Below are 18,235 nucleotides of genomic sequence, written 5' to 3'. Positions count from 1 at the left end.
TGATCAGTTGTTCAACCCCTTGCCGACTGTGGGCTGAGAGCTCTGGAAGCAGCCACTGCCACTGTGGCCACAGGGCTACGCTAGGGCCAAGGCTGTACTGCACTCCTCTCTCACCCAGGTCTGACAGACTTTTCCCACTGACTTTCTAAGTCGTCTTTGGTGTTTGTGGGTTGAGAAGTCTGGAAACCACCACAGCTGCCCATGATTCAGTCCCCTGAGGCCTGCTCCAGGTTCACTGAGACTCTTTCTTTGCTGGCATGGCCCATGCTGAACTGTGCTACTCTCCTAGCCTGGTGCAACAGACCTTTCCCGTGGACCATCCAGGTTGTCTTGGGCTGGAAATTTGTTTCACTCTGTCTTTTTGTGGGTTCTGCTGCTCTAGAACTTGTTTAGAGTCATTTTTTATAGGTATTTGGAGGGGTTTGGAGGAGAGCTCAAGCAAGTCCCTCCCTGCTCTTACTCAGCCATCTTGGCTCTGCCCTTTATCATGGTTTCTTAGTAATGACAAAGACTGACTTTTTCCCAAATGTTTAGTATTGTTTCTCTCTTTCAGATACTTCTGAGAATCAGTTTTCCAGTGCCATCAAAATTTGTTACCGGTAGCACAGACGTCTGTTGTGTATATTTGGCCTAATACAGCTCCTCTCTCATCTTCGTTTTTCATAAGTGTCATTTCATATTCACACCGTATTCTAGGGACTGTAAGATTGTTCCATTGAGATTTAAGGAGGGAATAGTAGGATTAACTTCCATCCCCTGCTGCACCATCTTCTGCTTAATCTCCAGCCTTCTGAGGGAAGAGAAGTGAAACGAGGCCTCTGATTGGACTGTGTGCCTTCCATCTTGTGCTGCACATGTCTCCTGCCTGCTCTCCAGCCTCCTCTGGGAAGAGGAGAGTCACTTAATAATTAAATTAAATATTTAATTATTAAATAAATAAATAATCCATTTAATAATTAAATTTAACTTAATATTAATTTAATAATTAATAAATCTATTTAATAATTAAATTAAATTTTAAAAAATTAAATGTTCACACCTGGTCATTCCCTCCACATTCCAGTGAGTCTGAATCCCTGTAGATCATCATCTTCTTAATAAAAGGACTTGTTCTGTAAAACTTGGACTCAGTCAAAAGACTTCATCCAAGGACCTAGAAGGCCATGTGTGGCCTCAAGGCCACAGGTTCCCCACCTCTGAACCCTGCTCTGCCAACCCTTAGCCTTAGATCACTCCCATGAACCCTGCTCTGCCAACCCTTAGCCTTAGATCACTCCCACCATCCACAACTTTTGTTCCTACAAATGCATTGCTGAACAAAGGTGAAGAAAACCATGTAATTGTTTTGATTGGGTCTGCTACAAATTCATGTCACACAACTTCAACTGAGCCTTCAGTGACACTATGCAATCTTTCTATACCTCTCTTTTCAACTCACTATTCCATAGTGGCTCTTCCAAAACTTTTCATCTTTCCTCAGACCTCCCATGGCTCCCCTTCCCCAAACCCTCTCATCAGAGAAACTTGCCATATATTTTACTGAAAAAAATTAAAGCCATTTGCTGACAGCTCCCTCTTTTCTGTTCATTATCTCATCACTCTGATGCCTTCTACCACTATCTCCTCTATAACCTCTGTCTGACACAAACACATGGACCTACTCCTTACCAGGGCAAACTCTTCTACCTGAACAAGTGATTTCATTCCATCCCATCTCCTCCAACAAACTGCTCCCTCTGTCACCTTTACTCTATCACTTACACATCTTTACTCCATCACTTGCACATCTTTACTCTATCACTTACCATCAGTCTCTCCCTGTTTACTGGTTCCTTTTCTATTGCATACAAACATGCCCATGTCTTCTGCATCCTCAAAACCCTTCACTTAATCCTTCCATCATTGCTATTGTTCTGTACCTCTTCTGTCCTTTGTGGTTAAATTCTTCAAGAAAGGTGCCTATAATTAGGAGCATTTGGCAATTTTAGCAATTAGAAGGACATTGATAACTTTGGAGAGAGTGGTTTTGCTGGGATGATTGCAGGGTTCCCACTCTCTCCAAAGTTATCAATGACCCCCCTCTCTTCTTAACCCCCTTCAATCATACCAGCAAAACCACTCTCTCCAAAGTTATCAATGACCTCCTAATTGCTAAATTCAGTAGTCTTTTCTCAATTCTCATTCTTCTGGACCTCTCTGCAGCCTTTGATGCTATTGATCAGACTCTTCTCCTTGATACCTTCTTCTTTCTAGGTTCTTGGGACGCCACTCTCTCCTAGTTCTCCTACTAAGTGACCATCCCTTTTCAGTTTCCTTTGCTGTGTCCTCATCCAGGTCAGTGGATAGAGCACAGAGGTTGGAATCATCTTCCTAAGCTCAAACCTGGCCTCAGACACTTACTAGCTGTGTGATCCTGGGCAAGTCACTTAATCCTGTTTGCCTCAATTGCTCATCTGTAAAATGAGCTAGAAAAGGGAATGGCACACCACTCCAGTATCTTTGCTAAGAAAACTCCAAATGGGGTCAAAAAGAGTCAGACACAACTCAACAACAACTGCAGTAGCAGCAGCATCTAAGGTCACGCCCCCTAACCATGGATGCCTTGCAGAGCTCTGTCGTGGGTCCTTTTCTCTCTCTTTTCACTTGATGGCTTCATTATGTCCCAAGGACTTATTTATCACTTCTATATTCTATTTACTTTTCCGGCCCTGACTTCTCTGCTATCTCTCCTCTCCAACTGCCCATTAGACATCTCCAATTCAAGATTAACTACCTTAAACTCAACATGTCAAAAGTTGAATTCGATATCTTTCCCTTAAACCCTCTTGGCTTCTAGAATTCCCCATTACTGCTGAGGGCACCACCATCCTCCCAGTGCTCAAGGCTCAAACCTAGGTATCATTCTTGATTCCTCAGTGTCTCTCACCCCCCCCCCATTCAATCGATTGCCAAGACCTATCAGTTTTGTTTTTGCAACATCTCTTCACTATTCCTTCTCTCCTCTCACACTACTGGCCCTTATCACCTCATAGTTGGACTGCTGCAATAGCCTGATGGTCAGTTTGCCTGCCATAAGTCTCTCCTCACTCCAGTTCATCCTTCATTCAGTTGCCAAAGTGATTTTCCTAAAGCCCTGGTCTGACCATGTCACCCCCAATACTTAGTAAACTCCAGTGGCTCCCTATCACCTCCAAGATCAAATAAGAACCCTCCCTTTGGCATTCAAAGCCCTTCATAACCTAGCCACCTCTACCTTTCCAGTCTTCTTATACCTTACCTCTCACTTCCATATACATATATATTCCTCAATCCAATGACACCAGCCTCCATGCTGTTCCAGGAACAAGACAATCCATCTCTTAGCTCCAGACATTTTCTCTTGCTGTCCATCATGCTAGGAATGCTCTACCTTCTCATCTCTGCTTCCTGGCTTCCTTCAAGTTCCAGCTAAAATCCTACCTTCTACAGGAAGCCTTTCTCACTCCCTTTTAATTCTCATGCCTTACCTCGGTTAATTATTTAATATTTATCCTACATATAGCTTGTTTGCACATATTTGTTCGTCATTTCCCCCATTAGATTGTGAGCTCCTGGATGGAAAGGGCTGTTTCTTGCCTTTCTTTGTATCTTCACTTTTGCCTGCCACATGGTAGGCATTTAAAAAATGTTTATTGACCGAATAACTGATGGGGCCATTTGCTGAAGTAATGAGATCTTCATTAGAGATGTTTAAGTAGAGATTAGGTGATCATCTACTGGGATATCACTCCATTTAGGGTTGCATACCATCCACAATCAACAAACAGTTATTAAGTCGCTACTATCTTCTAATTAGAAGGCAACTAGGTAATGCAGTGGATAGAGTGCTGAGCCTAGAGTCAGAAAGACCTGAGTTCGAATACAGCCTCAGACATTTACTAGCTGTGTGACCCTGAGCAAGTCACTTAACCTTACTTTGTCTCAGTCTTCTCAATGTAAAACGGAGATAATGACAGTACCTACCTCAAAGAGTTGTTATAAGGATCAAATAAGATAATACCTGCAAAGTGCTTAGCATAGTACCTGGTACATAGTAGGTATTATATAAATGCTTATCCCCTGCCCCAGCCCCTTCCAGGTTCCTTGTCCTATAGCATCTGGGAATACTGAGGCAAAAATGAAATGGTCTCTGTTCTCAAGAAGCTTACATTCTGTTCAGGGAAACCCTCATGTCCCTTAGAATGACCTTTAATGTGCTCAGTCTCCCTACATCCATTCATACAGCCAAGAATTCTGGACACCATAATTATCTTTCAAACTAAAGAAACCCAAGAGCACACTTTATACTTTCTTCAATAGCTCCCCTTAGTCACTGCTGAAGAACGGCTCTTAAGCAGGCAAGGTCCTCCTTAATCTGAAGCTGACACCTTTCTCTTCCACAACTCTTCAACACAACTTTCTAATCCAGCCAGACTGGTGTCCTCTCTCCTTGCCAAGGAATATGTCTGACTCATTCCAGCCTTCGTATGACTTTTCTCAAGGTACCATCTATACCCTCACCCATTCTTTCAGATCAGTCAAATCCTACTTAGCCTTCGAGGCATAATTGGAGTTAAACTGACTTCAAAAATCTCCAATCCACAATGAATTTTCTCTCCTTTGATCTCCTGTGTCCCTTATTAGCCAAACCACCCATTTGGCATATATGGCTTTGAATCCTTACTCTATATCTTTTCTCCTAAACTAGACAAGAACTTTTACATACTTTCTGTATCCCCTACAAGACCCAGTGCAATGTCACATACTCAATGAGCAATAAATATCAGCAAGCATTTAGCGAGTGCCTGCTCTGGGCTAGGCACTATTGAATGAACGAAGGAATCGGCTGACTAGTAGTGGCCCTGATGCACTACCTTCAAAGATGAAGTGGGTGCTGTGAGGTGAATCAATCTACTTGGCACATGTCTGTTCTTGTAGGCATTCCAGACACTTCTACCACTTGGGAGTCTTGCGAACTTGGGCAACATAGCAAACAGAAACAACAGCCGAGCTCATTAAAAACTTTTCACTACTATATGCATTGATTTGCTACACGTGAAAAACCTTTTCTTAAATCTTAGACTGTTGGTTTATCTGGCAATATAGTTTCACCCAACTTTTTTTGTGGGGCCAGTTGGGTAGTACAATGGATAGAATGCTGGGCCCGGAGTCAGGAAGATTCATCTTTGTGTGTTCAAATAGGGCCTCAGACACTTACTAGCTGCGGGACCCTGGGCAAGTCACTTAACCCTGTTTGACTTAGTTTCCTCATTTGTAAAATGAGTTGGAGAAAGAAATGGAAAACCACTCTGGGATCTTTGCCAAGAAAACCCCAAAAGTACTAATGAAGAGTTGGACATTACTGAAAACAACTAAACAAACTTCTGTATAAAAATCAGATTTTTGACACATTCTCAGCACAGTTTGACTCTGCTCCTAGTGTGTTTTTCATAGTTTCACAGGATAGATCAGACAGAAATTCCTCCAGTTCATTCCTTCACTAACTGCCAAAGGACTGAAAATGTGTTGCTTTTCCGCTTCACTAATCCTGAGTCCTTAACCAGCTTCTTTAGCCATAGGCTGAAGAGAAACTGCTCTCTTGACTATAGTCCTTAGCTTGACATAAGCTACTTAAATTAAAATCCAGTCTCAGATACTTACTAGCTGTGTGACCCTGGGCAAGTCACTTGACCCTGTTTGCCTCAGTTTCCTCATCTGTAAAATAAGCTGGAGAAGGAAATGGCAAACCACTCCAGTATCATAACCAAGAAAACCCCAAATGTAATTGTGAAGAGTCAGACACAACTGGAAATAACTAAACAACAACAATTTATAAAACTGAAAATATTAATGAAATTTTTTTTCTGGCCTAAAAATAACCCTTTCCTTACTTCCTGGTTTGAAAGTGGGATAGGTCAGGACAAAAGGATGTAATGTCCCAGCTGGATAGGTTGCTCATATGCTCCTCTCCACAATGCAACACCTTCCTGCCAAGGCTAAGGGTGTCTCAGCCCCTCGAAGAATAGCCCAGCTTGCTCTTTAAAGGCCACCGGAAGCATGGCTTTTCCTAACCACTCTACAATCTATCAAATTTGATTTCGAAGTTCTTCATATCTCCTAAAGAACCAAAAAAGTGTAAATGCTTCAAACACGTCCTCTATAAGGTTTGAATGGGACAGTCCCAGCGTTTGAATGCTTTTCAGTTCACTAAGGGGTCGTCGAGTGGCACCTGGGTTGTGTTACTAGAAATCATGGCTATCCTCCTTACATCATCTTCAAAAACATCCTGGCTTTTTTTTTTAATCACACACTATAGATTTTGCTATCTGTGAATTCATCAGAACTATTATTGAAATTATTTACATATTCAAGTTGTACAAACTCTGGGGAATAATATGTTTCTTTCTCTTGGGTATAATAAGTATGATGCAGGTCAGCCTGGGAAGGGTTCTTAGATTGTGATGCATGATAATTGAACATGTCACATAATAACATCTCTAGTGTCTGGGATTAGATTAATATCTGATCTATTACTTATTCTAAGTCAGCAACAATACATAAAAATAGTTATGACATGTTCAAAAATATAGGTTTTGGACAACAATGCTGTAAAAAGAAAGAAGATCGAGTAATCTAAGACATTTTAAATCAAGGCAGGGATGAGAATGGATAAAAATAACATAGCTTTATTTTCCATCCTTGTTATTTGGATAAAATTTGGGAGAGAACATAATTTAACATCCATTAGTATTCTTGGCTATATTGATTCAAAGTCAGAAAAGTAGAAGGCCCTTAGATTTTATTCCTAATGAACTTTGGCCTGCCATACAGTTCTTAATAAGTACCATTTAATACTTATTAAGTATATATAAGTACTCCTACTTCATTTTTTCCTGCACAAAATGATAGGAGAATATGGTTTGGACATTTGTTCAAACAGTTTCCTAGAGGTAGAGGGGTCAGATAGATAAAGACAGTCACAAACTAGAGCACTGATCACACTCAGTCTCATTCTAGGGGAACTTTTATTCATTAAAATAGTATTTATAACTGTGACTCCCAAATTATTTGGATGAGATTCCAAAGAGACTCAAAGGATTATTGTAAGGCATCCATGTATCCATATGTATACCAAGTGTTGCCATTTTCACTATTTTTTTTAGCTATGGCAAATTATATGATGTAATAAAATGGATTTTGTCGGGATGGTTTTGAAATATTGCCATTTCTCTCTTTATTTTGGCCTGTAAGAATGATATATGACTTTTTTCTTTCGTTGAGATGTCCCTCCTAGAAGTTGTGCATCCTTGAAATTTATGAGGTACCTAATTGGCTTTCCCACATATACATTACTGAAGGCATAGTCATTTTTTGTCATTGTGTATTTCTCAATCAACAACCACAACAGTGAAAGCCTGAAAGATTTTCTGAAGACAAAAAGAGACTCTCAGACACAAGAATATTGGAAGCTGCTGACTTAGATCTCTATAGCAGTGTGATCATAGAAAGAGAGTAGAAGAGGAGGCTGGAGCTGGATTCTAGGTGCAAATACTAATAATATTTCATATACAAACATATTAAAAACTATAGCCACATTTACAATTTTAATGTCCAACATAGGGAGAGAAAAGGTTCAATTGGAGATCAAAATGAAAATCCATGATGGTGGGTAAAAGGGTAGTATTAAAGGGAATGTTAAGGGTTGTATTAATATCATGGCTGCTTGTTACATTAGTCAATGAAGTGCTTCTCAATCAATCAAGAATTTATTAACCTCCCACCATGGAGCACACACTATTCTAGATGCTGGGGATACAAATGCAAAAAAAAAAATACTTACTGTGCAGTGAGGTAGCCCTCCAAATAGCCAGCTACAAACATGACAAGCTCATTGGACAAGGAATTGGCCCCATAACCAGCTCTTATCTCCAAGGTTCCCCAGCCTGTAGTTTGTATAGTGTCATTGTAAAAACCATATGCATCTCCAGCTGGGTCTAAATCATCTTTGACTTCTACTGACAATGTGGAGGGATTCCAATAAACAGTTGCATAATTGATTTCTGAAGGAGGAAGAAGAAAAATATATACAATCATTTTTCAATCTTCTGTTACCTGTACTACCTTAAGGTACTGAAAATGCCAGCTACTAGTTAATTCTAGAAGATTCACTGTAGCAGACTTAAGTCACACTTGCATTTAATGATGTCCAGACTGTCAGGGTTGGGAGGAATGCCCATCTGTCTCTTGTTCTAGGTGGGCAAGAGTCCAGATCAAGTGTGATGAAGAAACAACTTAGGAGGGTTGGAAGAGACCAGACAGACTGTTGCTCAAATCCTATGAGAAGGGATGGTTGGAACTTCTGACTTTGATTTTGATATCAAACTCTGTTATGACCCACTCATGGCATTATAATTACTTCACAGGATATCAAATTTCCACTTTGGCAACTGTCTTTCCCAGCCTTCTACTGACATTCACTGTCCTGGTCTTATCTCCTAACTTCCTATCAAGATGACTGTGGGAACAAGCCACAGACTACCTAAATCCCATGTACCTGAAGTTCGTACCAGAATGAATGATGATCCATAAATTCAATGAGAAACTCTAGTAAGCGACTTCTTCCACCCCAGAATGACACAAAATCAATCAGAAACCTCTGGCCAATAGAAATGAGACTCTTCCGGCAAGGTCAGCGCAGGTGGTAGTCAGCTTTCCAGTATGGCCAGAGTCATGACATGTGTAGCCTGCTGGGCTCTGTGTCTGGAGGCAGTAAGAGCAGAGAGCTCACCTAAGAAAACTGAAGGGTGATCAGAAAGTCCCTGGGTAGGAACTTTTGAAGCCAGAGGGGAGTAGCAGCAAGCAGTGACCAAGTGAGGTCCCTCAATGTTCAGACCAGGAAACCCCAGGCTCATGAGCTCTGAGGTCCCTAACACTTTGTTCTAAGATTCTAGAGAGGGCTCTGAAAATTCAGCTTCCTGAACCTCAAAGATCCAGGGGAGCTTAACCTCCAGAAGTGGTGTTCAGCACAAGAACCCAAGAGATCCAAGGTGAAAACACTGAACCAAAAGGGCAGCAGGGGACAGATCTTAGTCATGAAAGAAAACCCCAATTCAGGAACTAAAGCTAGAGATGAGTAAATCAAAGACATCACCAACCACTATCAAAAATTATTTTAATTAAAGAGGTTGTCAAAAAGGAGACACAAGTAACTTTAACAACTGCAAATAGAGAATTTTTTTAAAAATTGATTTTCGAAAGAACTACATGTACACATAGAAGAAATCAAGCAAGATTTTTTTTTAAAAAAGGAAATAAAAATGCTGTAGGAAAGAATTGGAAGAAGAATAAATAGCTTACAAGAAAAAGTGGCAAACCTTACCCAAGAAATAGACTCTCTGAAGACCAAAACAACTTTCTACTGAGAACAACCAAAAATTAATGACTCCATAAGACAGAAAGAAATAATAGAACAAAATCAAAAGAAGTGAGGCAAGAGAGGGGTGATGAGATAGTGTGATGTGTAGTGAGTGAGAAGGTCCAAAGGACAGAAGGTGAGTTGGGGAAGTCCATGTCTGAACCACTCCTCCACCCTTCCAGACCCCTTTGACAGTCTAGAGAAGCCAATGAATCCCCTTTCAAAATAATGTGTTCAAATGCAAAAATACAATTCACAGATTACAAGGGTGACCATGACACCTCCCTCCCCTTTCTACCTCTTTCCCCTTTATTTAATTTGGTTCTTTAGATTTGTAGGAATTGAGTGAACCACAACTAGCTACATCTTGTGACTCGATTCTGGAGCTGGCTCTGTTCCCTTTCTGTTCAATTATGGGTCTACTCCAATTTCTGTCTTGTGAGAACACTTTATTCAATTATGGAAATTTGGAGAAAGCCTTATTGTTTGAACCTAGCCCTGCATGGCTAAGAATCTGGATCACCTCTACTTGCTGCTTAGAAGTCCTTCCTTAACTAAGGACTTAGGTTATGCTGACCAGAAACCTGGTCAGATCACAAGATTGATACAAAAAGTTTTCTTACAATTATACATCTCAAGCAATCCATATATCTTGTCTGAAAACACCCTGTGCTGGTCAACTGGTTATTGTTTCCATGTTCCTTTGATTGATGACAGTCACTTGAATGAGTGGGACACCTCTTTTTCTGATTTCAGGGAATTGTACTTGTTCATTCTCTTCCTCCCATTTTGGAAAGTCCCTAATCTATCCTCCAATTAGAAATCAGATTACCTTATTTTGTATCCTGGTTAACAGTTTTTTTTAAATTAATTGGTTTATTTGATTAATTATTTTTAATACATAAACATCTTTCTCTCCCTGTATTCGAGTTCTAGTGCCAGAGCTGAGGAAGGCCTGGTACTGATTTTTTAGGCAACTGGCATATATTGCTTAATAAATTTATATCCCTGGAAGCTCTAACCTTTGTTTTCTCAATCATTTCATCTTTCACCTGCCACAATGGAAAAGAAGAGACTTAGCTAAACTGTCAACAGATAGTAGCTATTGCCACTGTTTAGATGGACTTTTCAATATTTAATAGTAGCTGAAAAAGAACTTGATTTAAATATGCACTATTAATACATGTACATAAAGAAGCATAACTTTCAGATGTATTTGAACAGGTTTTGAGAGAAAATTATTTGTGGTGTAAATGTGAGGACTTGGATCTCTTTGCCAACAACGTGGACTGAAGCCTTGCTTGTGCAGGAACAGTATAATGTTATATAAAAAGGAAGAAAAGGATCATTTGTTAAAAAACAAGAGAAATATGAATGTAAGGAAACAGTTTTGAGGGCACCCAAGAGTTGGAGAACCATTTAAAAATGTTTTTTAAATTTTATTTTCTCAATTATACATAAACAAAAATTTTCGATATTCATTTTTTAAAAAATTCTGAGTCCCTCCCCTCTCCTTGAGAAGGCAAGCAATCTGACATTGACTATACATGTGCAGTTATGCAAAACATTTCCATATTAGCCAGGTTGCAAAAGAAAACACAGACAAACCCAATCAAGAGTAAAAAAAGAAAGTAATAATGTATGCTTCAATCTGCATTCAGACTCCATCACTTCTTTCTCTGGAGGTGGATAGCATTTTTCATCATGAGTCCTTTAGAATTGGAGGACTCATGTTTACGCTTTCTTAGCAGTATTCAATAAATTCTTGTTGAGTTGAATTGAACTTCTATTATCTCTGGCACATCCTACCATGCCTGTGGTGAGCTTTTTCTTGGTCCAAATGATGTTATTTGAAGCCTAATTGTTTGTAATTTGCTCCTATTATATTTAGTTCAAGAAACAATTTATGGAGTACCTACTATGCTAGACACTAGCAATACAAAAACAAAGTCAATAATCCTTGCCCTGAAGAAGCTTACATTTTCCTGGGTTTAAGACATTTTTCTTCCTTGTTCTTCTGTGTCTTGACATCTCTCTCCTTCACCTGAGAAGACCTTCAGTCAATTAATATCTGTGCGGTGCTTCGTGAAGTTGCTACTTCCTTAACTTAACTCCCTACCCGTAGCACTGAAGTGATCTCTTCCTCCCCTCTTAGCATACAGTCTGGCACACAGAAAGCACTTAATAAATACTTGTGGCCTTATTGCCCTCTGCTTTGTAGAATCCTAAACCTTCTCCAAGGTATAGATTAACAATACCATGAAGGAACATTGAATTTGGATCCAGAAGACCTAAAGATAGAAACTTACCCTTCCCACTTTCTGCCTATGTGACATGTGTGTCACTTAATTTCTCAGGGCTTCAGTTTTCTAATTTGCAAAATGAAGACTTTAAACTATATGGTCTCCAAGGACTCTTCCAGCTCTATGACCTCCTACAAGAGGCTTTTCCTGGTCTCCCCAGTTCTGAGTTCACTTCCGCCTCTACCCTTCCCAAATAATTTTGTTATTTGCTCTGTCTGTATATATTTTGCTCTGTGTATGCTGTTTTCCCACAGTAGAATATAAATTGTTTGAAGGGAGGGACAGTTTCATTTAGGTCTTTTCATCACCAACACCTAAAATAATCCCCAGCACATAGTAGCCACTCAATGAATACTTGTTGGATGTAATTAAATGTCTTGCCAAATTTTAGAATTTTGCTTTTTCTTCATCCTTACTAGCCTCATTGAATCATTTATAGACAAGTTAGATTACATTTTGGGAACAGATGCATACCTGGGCTAGAACACATGGATCCTTGGTTTTAAATAAACCACATACCCAAAGTATTGTTGAATCTGCAAGAGAACTCTCATCCCCTTCAGCAAGGCTGAGTTACGCATCTCAGGACAGGAATGTGTCTCTTGGTGGTTTGCTTGAGGCAAACTTCCCAATGAATGGGGCTTTCACCACTTTTCTGGGGATTAGTATGTGATCCTGTGGTTTGTATAGATTTTAATCCTTTACACTAAAGTGCCCTTATAATTATTATTACTAATTGTTCTATACTTTAATAGGCTGAATAAATTCTTGTTTTGCAGTATAACATAGAAGCTACTTAAGATGGTTAAGGCAGCTTTTCTAGCAGCATATTTAAAAATAAAATTTCCAACAGACTTCAAAATATAAATAGTGTTTCCATGAGGGGCCTGAATATACTTGATTCAAAGGAGACCAGACAAAATGCCAAAAAAAAAAAACCAACCCCAAAACTCAACCCCACCCCCAAACCAAAAGGTGGAAAAAAAAGAATCACAAATTTCATAAGTGACATTAATATGACTCTAATGAGATAAAAACTGAATTGAAATAGGGAACCTATTCCTAAAGCAGAATCATGGGGGAATATATTTCTCTTTATCATCTCAGAGGAAATGAATATGTTTCATAAACTAGAAATTATAAAAGTAAATCATGGTGAAAGAAATTTAAAAGCATTATTGTATTAACTCAAGTCCTAATAAAGGATATTTTGGTCTTTGATTCTGATTTGAGTTGTCCAAGAAGAGACAGGGTCAGAGGAGCACTTCTTTGGATACAAGTAATTATTAAGTGAATTTGGCCCAACTACCCACACAAGGAAAAACAAATGGCTGAAGAATGCCTCTTTTCCAGACTATGGTATCTATTTGATTGGGAAGAACCATAGAGCTTGTCTATCAATACATATAACTTAGGGGTTGAAAAGGAATGATAAACTGGGGCCAGAATGAACAAGAGGAAGAGAGAAAGCTGGATTTATCTTTGGAATATTATACTATTGTGTAACCCGACCTTCTCCCTGAAGCAAAAGCCTATTAAAATATTCTTGTTCTTTTCTTTTTATTTAGCATACCAATTTGATACCTTCTGTTTTTATCTCAAACTCATTTCTGAATATGTCCCTTCTTAGGCAATTGGGGTTAAGTGACTTGCCCAGGTCACACAGTTAGTAAGTGTCAAGTGTTTGGTCTGAGGTCAAATTTGAACTCAGCTCCTCCTGACTTCAGGGCTGGTGCTTTATCCATTGCGCCACCTAGCTGCCCCTAAAACCTGCTGATATAGTGACAGTATCTGAGAGTATATGGAATATTTCTTGCCCACAGTCCCCAAGCATGGAGGGAGAGAGGTGTTTTTCTCCAGGGTCAAATTTGGAAATTTGGTGATTCTAATCAATATTCCATTTCATTACATTTTCCTTCTTTGCTATCTCCTTTCTGTGTGGCATATTCTCCAGTCTCTTTCTGTTATAGCCCTCTAACTGAAAGTTCCACCACTGTGACCCCAGGCTCTGATTGGCGAGCATTCACCTTGTTTGCTGTTTTTGTAGTTTTGTCACATCTGACTCTTTGTGATTCCATGGGGAGTCTCCTTGGCAAAGACACTGGAATGGTTTGCCATTTCCTTCTTTAATGGATTAAGGTAAACAGAGGTTACGTCCAGAATCACACACCTAGTGAGTGTCTGACTTTGTATTTCATTCAGGTCTTCCTGCTTCCAGTCCAGTACACACCTAGCTGCCTCTCTAGTGTTACAGGGGATAAAATGAGATGTAAATCATCCTAGAAGACTATTTGTTGTTGTTCAGTTGTTTTAGTCATATCCAACTCTTCGTGACCCCCGTTTGGGGTTTTCTTGGCAAAGATACTGAAGTGGTATGCCATGTCCTTTTCCAACTCATTTTATAGATGATGAAGTGAGGCAAACAGGGTTAAGTGACTCACTTAGGGACACATGGCTAGTAAGTGTCGGAGGCCAGAATTTAACTCAGAGGTTGCTTCCAGGAAAGATCCCAGCTAGGGCACATTTGAGCCATCTTTCAGTACCCTGGCTGAGAAAGGGTTTCCTATCTCAGAAGTCTATCAGGTTAATTTGAAGGCATCTAGGTCAGTTTGAGCCTCCTCAAGAATCTTGCAACTTTATATTCATAGCAGCTCTTTTTGTAGTGGCAAAGATTGGAAATTAAGAGGATGCCCATCAACTGGGGAATGGCTGAGCAAGTTGTGGTATATGAATCTAATGGAATACTATTGTGCTATAAGAAATGATGAACAGGCTGACTTCAGAAAAACCTGGAAAGACTTGTATGGTCTGATGCTGAGTGAAATGAGCAGAACCAAGAGAATGTTGTACACAATAACAGCCATGTTGTGCGATGACTAATATTGATAAACTTAATCCTTCCCAGAAGTACAAGGATTTAAGACACCTCCAGAGGCCTCGTGATGGGAAATGCTATCCACATCCAAAGAAAGAACTATGAAAGTTGAATTGCTATTTTTTTTCTCTTCTGTTGACTTTTGTTTCCTCTTTCTGATGGTTCCTCCTATTGGTTTTAATTTTTACTTACAACACCACTAATGTGAAAATGTGTTTAATATGAATGTAAATGTATAGCCTATATCAGATTGTCGCCGTCTTGGGGAGGGTGGTGGGGAGGAAGGGGGAGAAAAATTTTAAACTCAAAAGCATATAGAAGTGATTATTGATAAATCAAAATAAATTAATAAAATTTTTAAACAAAGAATCTTGTAACTTTACAAGAGACTGCTTTTCTGCTTCATAGTAAGAACACTGTATTTAAATGTGCTGTTGTTCAGTCATTTCAGACTTTCTGCGAACCCATTTGGGTTTTTCAGCAAAGATACTGAACTGGTTTTCCATATTCTTCTCCAGCTCATTTTACAGATGAGGAACTAAGGCAAACAGGTTAAGAGATTTGCCCAGGGTCACATAGCTAGCTAGAGTCTGAGGTTGCATTTGAACTCCAGTCTTCACGCCCGGTGCTCTATCCACTGCGCCACCTCGCTGCCCATTTCAACATGAACTTGGTACAAAAATACTTAGCCCCAGCCCCCTGGCCCACCTGCCTAGGAGTTAGCCTTTGTGTTGGCCAATACTGCCACTGGAAAAACATTTGCACCCTGAGGCATACCTTCTGAATCAGTTGGAATGTCCACACACCTGGCTCATTTTTCCTGTCAAAAATGCCAGCCCAGTTCTCTCTACCTATTCTAACCCTATCTGGCATTAAAGGCCCAACTCTATCTCCTAACATTCCAACTTTTTGTTTACTCGCTAATCATTCTAGGGAAAACGAGAAGCACACCCATGCTCCCTCTAACTCTCTCCTTGCCTCCCAAAACTTCACATACAATAAAAACATGGTTCTGGATAATTCATGGGTGCTATTCAACCACTTTCTCCCAAAAGGACAGCAGCAAAGAAAGGAGAGGCCAGATGCATCGGAAAATAATGGTTAGCCCTTTCCCCTTTCCCTCTTCCCCCTCATACTTCACATAATCCTCCACTGGTAATACCAGCAGCACAAAAGCTATTTCCATTTCTGGGACAATCTCCACCCTCCCTTGGCACATCTACTTCCAAAGTCATCTTGGCGGTACCTAAAAGCAGGACTGAAAATCAAATAGTACATAAAGAGTTACAGAGGCATATCAGTGGAAGAGCTAGACAGCTGATCTCATTCAGGAACACAAGGGTTCAAGTCTTGCTTCTGACACATTACTGGTTGTATGACTTTGGACAGGACATAACTTCTCAGAACCTTCTAAAATTAAAAACTGCAGAGCCAGGGCTGATATGCATGGGAGTGGAGTGAGGAAGTTCCCCTAAACAGAGAGTTTCCTGCACCTGTGAAATCAGAAGTCATGCTTTCCCCTTATCTGCACCCCTAAAAGAATCGCGCTGAGAAGCACACTCAGCCGATTTATTCATTCATTCGTCTGTTTCTTTACTAGCTGGAGTACAAAGGAGAGTGTGCGTGTACCACTCCAGTATGATAAAGGCCGAGAATAGGGACTGGACCAGAGATTTCTTTGGTGGGAGGAGGCTAGTTGAAATGAATACGCCTGAAGTTCATACAAGAGGAACTAACATCTCAAAAGCGTGTTGGAGACACTTAAGGTGTCTCAAAACACGAAAATCATAGTCCTCCCCCAAGTTAAAATGAAAACATCTTCCCAGCACTCCACCCCATTCTTGCACAAGGTTAGCACTGAAATTAGATTATGAAATAAATCAAAAAGAATCCGCCCCAAAGCCTTCCACCTCTCCAAAGTGGTTCATCCCTGTCGATTTTTTCCATTGGGAACAAGACCTACAAACCCCTCAAATACACTGGGGAACGGGGGTGGAGGTGGGGGAAGGAGGGGAAGGTGTGTTTAAGTTCCAACCCTTTTAGTAGGAGAGCCTGCCTGAATTATGAGTCGTCATGGAAAGTTAATTCCAATTCCGCACCAACTCGATTTCTCTATTGGCTACCGTGGCAAAGCTCTTCAGATGCCCTTGGAGATTGTGCAGCCAGCCCAAACTGCATGCACGGGCTAAGTAATACTTCGGTCAGAAAAACTTGACAACTTAACTGAGCACCACTTCTGGCCAAACTTTTCAGGGTGCTAGAAACACAGAGCTTCGTATAAAAAAAGGTTGGCTTAGAAGAATGGGACAGCTAAAGGTGCAGCTGGAGAAGAAGAGCTCAGTTTCTCCGAAGAAAGAAGCCGTTTCTTGGCATTCACCCAAAACAACAAGAGCTAGAAATAAACTTTGTGCCACTGGTTGCCTTCTGGCAGCGAGGCGCGGAGCCGGGCGTGCGCAACGTGGAGCACCAAGAGCGAAGGAGTTCCAGCGGCTCGCTGTCCTTCCCCAGCCCCAGAGCCTTCCATAACCTGGGAGAGAGAATCAAGCCGCTGCTGGGGCATGGGTCAGCCACCTTACCCCCTGGGCCAGAAGAAGAATATCTGCTGCCCTCTTTCTTCCAGGCCTGGGCTTCTCCTCTCTCCCATCTTTTGCTCACCTCCCCGCAGCTCCCCGAGTCTCCCCCTGGGCACGGGCGCTCTCACCTGCTCGGGTCACTGGAGCGGAGAAAGTTAGTAGCAGCAGCAGCGCCTGCAGCGGCCACAGCTGGAGCCGCCCGAAGCAGCTGAAGCGGGTCATTGCTTCGTTGGGGCTGGCTCCTCTCTGCCTCCGCTTTGATGTCTCCGGAGCCTCCCTCTGTGGCAACAGTTTGAGGAGTTCCCTTTCAGCCCCTCCCTGGCTCTCCTCTCTCTCTAAGGGGAGGGGTCCTGACGTGACCCCTAAAACAGACTACTCCCTGGCTTGGCCATTGTTTTACAAGGGCATATTGATTTCTGACCTCCTTGACCTGACCCCGACATAAACAGGGAGCTGAGAAGGAAGTTCTGCACTTCACCACTGTAGTTTTGCTGATGCTGGATTCCGGCAGTCATTGAGGAGGGGAGAAGAGAAAGGGATTCAAGACTTAGTCAATCGACAAGCATTTATTAGGTGCCTGAACTGATAACTGAAACAACAAATACACATCTCCGAGTGTTCCTCTTCCGTACAGAAGCAGGGAGAAGGGGCAGGAGGGAGAGGGAAATATGATAAGGAACACTGAGAAATCATAACATTCACTGATTTGCTGCCCCACAGGATTATTTCTAAATCATTTAGGATAAGTATCTGTCCTACTCCTATTTTTAAAACTTCCAGAAAAGGAACATAATAATAATAGCTAACATTTATATAGGGCTTACCAACTGTGCTAAACACTTTACAATTTTTGTCTCAATCCTCACAGCCCTGGGAGGTAGGTACCATTATTATCCTCATTTTACAGATGAAGAAACTGAGGCAAACAGAGGTTAAATTACTTACCAGAATCACAAAGTTCATAAATGTCTGAGGTCAAATTTGAGCTCAGGTTTTCTTGACTTTAGACCCAGCACTCTACTGTTCTACTTAGCTGTATACATGAGCTCTG

The 18,235-nt window shown here is 40.8% G+C and overlaps 1 protein-coding gene across 1 annotated transcript in view; it reads right to left on the bottom strand.

The window, feature by feature from the left end:
* PLBD1 (phospholipase B domain containing 1) overlaps positions 1 to 17,678 on the bottom strand; it is an 83,327-nt gene extending 65,649 nt beyond the window's left edge. The window contains exons 1-2 of the mRNA XM_020994423.2: positions 17,313 to 17,678; positions 7,859 to 8,078 (exon numbers count right to left, since the gene is read on the bottom strand). Of these exons, the coding sequence (XP_020850082.1) occupies positions 7,859 to 8,078; positions 17,313 to 17,406 (314 nt within the window). The 5' untranslated portion in view covers positions 17,407 to 17,678. The remainder of the gene's footprint in view (positions 1 to 7,858; positions 8,079 to 17,312) is intronic.
* Between the last annotated feature and the right edge of the window lie 557 nt (positions 17,679 to 18,235).

Source organism: Phascolarctos cinereus, unplaced genomic scaffold (assembly GCF_003287225.1).
Source record: "Phascolarctos cinereus isolate Bilbo 61053 unplaced genomic scaffold, phaCin_HiC Scaffold_1;HRSCAF=81, whole genome shotgun sequence".
Classification (NCBI taxonomy): Eukaryota; Metazoa; Chordata; class Mammalia; order Diprotodontia; family Phascolarctidae; genus Phascolarctos; species Phascolarctos cinereus.
Note: the sequence above shows the minus strand (reverse complement) of the source record. Positions and strands in the feature narration are given on the sequence as shown.